We start from the raw sequence: 6,285 nt of genomic DNA on the forward strand, positions 1-6,285 counted from the left end.
ACTTCTGTGTGCGTGCTGCACCGGCTATTTGGCACACAGAAGAGCGCGCTGACATGGAATTCTGCGGGTATCGGTTTGTGTTTTCGGTTAAACTGCTTTGATTTTACAAGCGTTGATGGGGATACTGCGTTTATTTTTTCCGGGATTATCAATCTAAATTAATGCACTGACTAATAAAGTAAATTGTTAAAACTCAAACTTTAGATTTTACTGGGGCACAGCAGATTTATACTGGGGCACATGCCCCAGTAAAAAGGGTCTAACGACGCCCCTGAGCTACGGGTTCCACCAAATTTCTACAAATCAAATGTTTGGCATAACAAATGTTTTAAGTTGGACAATATGACAAGACCCATGCAACACATGAAGAGGCCTGTATATATGAGTCTCATCTGTATCCTGTGAACCATCCCAGAATGAGTTATCTTCTCCCAATTATACAGTACTTCCAGCCTTAGTTCATTGGAGAAGCCTGTATCACCTCCGCCACGTCTGGCCTGACAGTCTCTTAAATGTATGCTTTCCTCACATCTACTTACCCTTTCTGGGCTTTCCAATATGAGGCATAAGAGTGAAATTCAGTGAAAAGTGTTAATTGTTGACCTAGAATGTTACAAGAGTACTACAGTAAGTACCTACTCACCAGGAACTCAGATGGAAGAAAATGAAAAAGGAGGCGAATGTGGAGTTTTAAGAATAAAAAGTATTGTCTTTACTACAAAAACTTCAGCACACAACAATACACATTTTTACAACAGAATTGTATCACAGGTTTACAGCATAAGCAGTCGACCAAAAAGTTGACTGTTTCCCTTTATAGCAGTTGTCTCTAAGTTGCAAAAAACTATGGGGTGGGGGACGTGTCACTCCACTCGGGGCTCAAATCCCTTAACATTAAGTACTCACCAGATTTTTCTTTTTTTGTATTGTTAATTGAGATCGCGAATACAAGCGGCCGAAATGAGTTTTCTCCGCAGGGTGTCCGGGCTCTCCCTTAGAGATAGGGTGAGAAGCTCGGTCATCCGTGAGGGGCTCATAGTAGAACCGCTGCTCCTCTGCGTCGAGAGGGGCCAGTTGAGGTGGCTCGGGCATCTGATCAGGATGCCTCCTGGACGCCTCCCTGGTGAGGTGTTCTGGGCACGTCCCACTGGGAAGAGGCCCCGGGAAGACCCAGGACACGCTGGAGGGACTATGTCTCTCGGCTGGCCTGGGAACGCCTCGGGGTCCCCCAGGAAGAGCTGGTGGAAGTGGCCGGGGAGAGGAAAGTCTGGGCCTCCCTGCTTAGGTTGCTGCCCCCGCGACCCGACCCCCGGACAAGCGGAAGATGATGGATGGATGGATGTATTGTTAATATAGAAACAGTGCCACTCCTTTCTGCTCACTGCTGCACCACTGCTCTGTTGCATCCCATCGTATCTTGTTTAATTGCATTGTGTTGCATCGCAATAGGGGTGAAATGTATCGCATTAGTAGTCGCTTCATATGTTTATTTGAATGTATCGGATCGTTGGCAATGCATCGAGATATGTATCGCATGGGCCTCAGTGATGAAGTATAACATCCCTCTTGGACGGTTTCCGAGGCATGTAATATTCAGTAAAAACCACTAAGAGGACATTGTCGCAGCAGCACAGATCAACCAACATCCAGCTTCAGCAAGATGCACGGTCAGAACACGAAACAAAACTTAGAGACTTAATTTGCAGTTGTGCTTTATACACATGAATAAGAAACGTATAACTTCAAAGATGTGCGAATACCGGTGCAATCCGTTTGTCTGTTAAAATACAGCCAGGCAGTATTTGGTCTACCAGCTTGCTGAAAACAGCCAAGCCAAAGAGGGACACTTTTGATGTGTGTGTGTGTGTGTGTGTGTGTGTGTGTGTGTGTGTGTGTGTGTGTGTGTGAGAGAGAGAGAGAGAGAGAGAGAGAGAGAGAGAGAGAGAGAGAGAGAGAGAGAGAGAGAGAGAGAGAGAGAGAGAGAGAGAGAGAGAGAGAGAGAGAGGGATGTGTACACAAAGAGTTAACAATTCGGAGAAAAAAAACATCTTTCCTCCCCCTCCTACGCAGCCCCAACAGATATAAACAAACGATTACATCTGAACGCAGGTATTTTCTCTTTCCTGGGCGGCGATACAGCATCAGACCGCGGCCATGGCGCACAGTGACAGTCACGTTAGCTGTTTTCCTGAGATAATCGAGCTAAACGTCGGTGGTCAGCTGTATGTAACTCGACACGCAACCTTAACGGCCGTTCCTAACTCTCTCCTGTGGACTTTGTTCACTCAACGGTTACCGAAGGACTTACCGACGGATAGCAAAGGACGCTACTTCTTGGACCGGGACGGTATTCTTTTCCGTTATATTTTAGAATACCTGCGGGACCTAAACCTGGTTCTTCCGGAGTTTTTTAAAGAGCGGGGTAGACTGCAAAAGGAGGCTGACTTCTATCAGCTCCACGAGCTCTCCAAACGCCTCAGACCTGCCGTCAGCAAAGACAACTCCCTTGCGGAGGACGTGGTAGACCCGGAGGAGGCTGCGCTTGCGGGCGCACTCAGTCGCGCAAGTATCTCTACAACCCCGTCCACAGAGACCGCATGCCACGCGTCCACCTTCACCAGCCCGGTTCCTCGCTCACCGCTCCAGGGAAAAGCGGGTTACATAACGGTCGGTTATAGAGGGTCATACACCATCGGAAGAGATATTCAGACCGACGCCAAGTTCCGCCGCGTGGCCAGGATAACTGTGTGCAGCAAGACGTCTCTGGCCAAAGAAGTTTTCGGGGACACGCTGAACGAGAGCAGAGACCCAGACAGACCCCCAGAGAGGTACACCTCCCGGTACTACCTGAAATACAACTTCCTCGAGCAGGCTTTTGATAGGCTGGCCGAGGTCGGTTTTCGTATGGTGGCTTGTAGTTCCACGGGCACCTGCGCGTATACGAGTAACGACCCAAACGAGGACAAAATCTGGACCAGTTACACTGAGTACGTGTTCTCCCGTGAGTAACCGTTAGGAACCGAGCGTTATCTGTGGTGGAAATTTGGACTTTCAACCTACACCTGCCTAAAACCAAAAGTTTAATATTAATGGTTCAAACTGTTTTCCACATTCCCTGTTTTTTGCCTTAACTTTTGTAAATGAACACTTGGCTGATTTCATGGCCTCGGATGATAATTAGAGTCTGTATGAAGTTTGTAATTATTGATGCGTTTCATTGTTCACCCAAAGGTCTGTAAATTAATATAGGAAATTAATATAGAAGATATAAAATAGGCTACATGAATGTTAGATTTATTTCAGGCTCTTTCTATTATACAGTATGCCTGTAAATGTAAGATGTTTACTTTATCTGATTTTAAAGTAACAATAAAATTCATGTTTTCATGAAGAATTACATGGTTTGTTCTTAAAATGAGGAAGTTGTTGCAAGGATGGTATTCAGGCTGTTACCAGACCCATTTAATCTATGCCAAAGAACATAACCATCTTCAATCTAACATGTTTGTGGCTATAGGAATCAGGGGAGCAGAGATGACCTTTACAGTGAAAGTGGCCATGTTTGCGAACATTTATTATGTCAGATTGAAAGGGAGTCTTTCTTCTGTAGAATGTTCAGCTGTCAGACATTATATCCTCACCAGCAAGAGACAACAGGCTTTGTTCAGGCATGGAGGAACACTGACTTCCTCTGCAAGGCGCTGCTACCACACACACACACACACACACACACACACACACACACACACACACACACACACACACACACACACACACACACAGAAACACTTCCACCTAGAAACACACACACTGCTTGTCAATCCTCCAGTTGGTGAACATTAAACTATCAAAGACCAGATAACATTTCTATTTACACTGGGATTGAATACAAAAATAAGTGTGTTTTGGACTGGTGTGTTTACGGACAGGAGACTAGGTATTTGTGTGTGTGTCAAAGAGTGTGAATGTGTGCCGTGTTGTAAATGTAGACAGCTGGGCAAAAAGAGCAATAGGTGTCTGGGTTTGTTGCGCTATGCTATAGCCACTAACTAGAGTATAATTTCTTATGCAGACGCGCACACCTTATCTGGCATATATTTACATAAATGCATTATGCAAACATACACATGGACCACAAACACATTCTCCCTCCTAAACACTTGGCTAACATAGTCAAAACATATTCACTCATGCAAATTCAAACATATCAACACAAGCACACCCACACAGACACACACAAACACACAGTTTCAAGAGTCAGAGTCCCTGTCAGCTGATAGTACCATCTGGACAGGAAAAGGAATAGATGGACTTCCTCTCTATCTCTGTGGGGTTGTCTGCAGATACAGGAAGTCCCCTCATCTGTTGTCTGTTAGACTGTCTCCGGGACGGCTTACCCTTCATCTCTCCTCTACTCATCCTCTCTTCTCCTCTTCTCCCCTCTCTTCATCTCTCCTCTCCTTGTCCCCTCCCTTTATCTGTCCTCTACTCATATCCTCCTTTTCTGCTCTCTTCATCTTCCCTCTACTCATCCTCTCCTCTCATCCTTTCCCCTTACTTCATCTCACCTCTACTCATTCCCTCTTCTCCTCTCCTCCCTTATCTTCATCTGTCCTGTACTCGTTCCCTCCCCACCTCTCCTCCCCCTCCCTTCATTCCTCCACTACTCATATCCTCCTCACCGGCCCTCTCTTCATCTCTCCTTTACTCATCCCCTCCTCCTCTCTCTTCATCATATCCTCTCATTTTCTCACTGCTTCTACTCCTCTCCCCTCTTCTCGTTTTCTCCACTCCTCTGTGACACAATATGCGTCCAGCCAGACATGCGATCCTCCATCTCTTAGATCTCCTTGTCCAAAGCAGGAACTGTCCCTTGTCTCACATCCTCCTAATCCAATCAGATGGTCTATGGATCAGACAAAAGGCTTCTTGTTGTTCTGATGTCTGGATGGGAGACTACAGTAATAAACCCTGTTCTTTGTTTGGTCTGTTTCCCTTCCAACTTTTACAACCGACATCAGGTGCAGCTAATATCCCCGAGAAACTTTCCACCAGCTACTTGGCATTCCTGTAGCTGTATGGTTTGTTACAGTCTTGAATAGTTTTTGTCTTTGTAATCATCATAACAGTGGTGGGCGTTAGCTACATCTACCCCAAATCCTTCTTCATGTGTAAGCCAATCAGGAACTGAGAATTCAGTACTACTTCCTTTTCAATCAAACTGCCTTCCGTTTCAATCAAACTCTCTCACATAGACAAGTATTCTCTCTCATATAGACAAGTATTCTCTCTCACATAGACAAGTATTCTCTCTCACATAGACAAGTATTCTCTCTCACATAGACAAGTATTCTCTCTCACATACACAAGTATTCTCTCTCACATAGACAAGTATTCTCTCTCACATAGATAAGTATTCTCTCTTACACATCCTGTTATTCTCTTACATATAATAACTTTCTGTTTCACACATACTATTTGTCTCTTACATATATTGTCATACTTTATTATGATGGTGCATATAAGACGGTATTTTTGTGTGTGTAAGAGAGTATGCCAGTTTATGTGCAAGAGTATAATGGTGTATATGTGAGAGTATAATGGTGTATATGTGAGAGTATAATGGTGTATATGTGAGAGTATAATGGTGTATATGTGAGAGTATAATGGTGTATATGTGAGTGTATAATAGTGTATATGTGAGAGTATAATGGTATGTATGTGAGAGTATAATGGTATATATGTGAGAGTATAATGGTATATATGTGAGAGTATAATGGTGTATATGTGAGAGAATAATGGTATATATGTGAAAGTATAATGGTATATATGTGAGGTCATGGCGTGTATGTGAGAGTATAATGGTGTATATGTGAGAGTATAATGGTATATACGTGAGAGTATAATGGTATATATGTGAGAGTATGATGGTATATATGTGAGGTCATGGCGTGTATGTGAGACCAAGTATGAATTATGGCCTATACGGCCTCTCATAAATTATGGCCTATACGGCCTCTCATACACACCTACTCACACACACACACACACACACACACACAAAGAGACACACACACACACACACAAAACACATGCATGCACAAGACCATATACACACACACACCTCATTGCAAATCCTGTGGGCAAGAGTGGAAAGTAATTTCAGTTTCCTGTTAACCAATAAAACAGTTTGCTCTATTATATCATAGCTCCACTCTGTACTGTAAACAGAGGAATAGAGAGCTGGAGGAATGGAGCAAGGGATAGAGGGAGAGGTGAGGGAGA

The 6,285-nt window shown here is 44.1% G+C and overlaps 1 protein-coding gene across 1 annotated transcript; it reads left to right on the forward strand.

Moving 5' to 3' along the window:
• The first annotated feature begins 1,991 nt into the window (after positions 1-1,991).
• LOC134007739 (BTB/POZ domain-containing protein KCTD12-like) lies at positions 1,992-3,395 on the forward strand. The gene has a single exon (XM_062447395.1). It carries the CDS (start codon positions 2,155-2,157, stop codon positions 3,007-3,009), a length of 855 nt encoding a protein of 284 aa, XP_062303379.1. The 5' UTR covers positions 1,992-2,154; the 3' UTR covers positions 3,010-3,395.
• The last annotated feature ends 2,890 nt before the right edge of the window (positions 3,396-6,285 follow it).

This window comes from Osmerus eperlanus, chromosome 21 (assembly GCF_963692335.1).
Source record: "Osmerus eperlanus chromosome 21, fOsmEpe2.1, whole genome shotgun sequence".
Taxonomy (NCBI): Eukaryota; Metazoa; Chordata; class Actinopteri; order Osmeriformes; family Osmeridae; genus Osmerus; species Osmerus eperlanus.

Coding starts and splice junctions, on each gene's coding strand:
- LOC134007739 (XM_062447395.1), top strand. CDS start 2,155: ATGGCGCACAGTGACAGTCACGTTAGCTGTTTTCCTGAGATAATCGAG.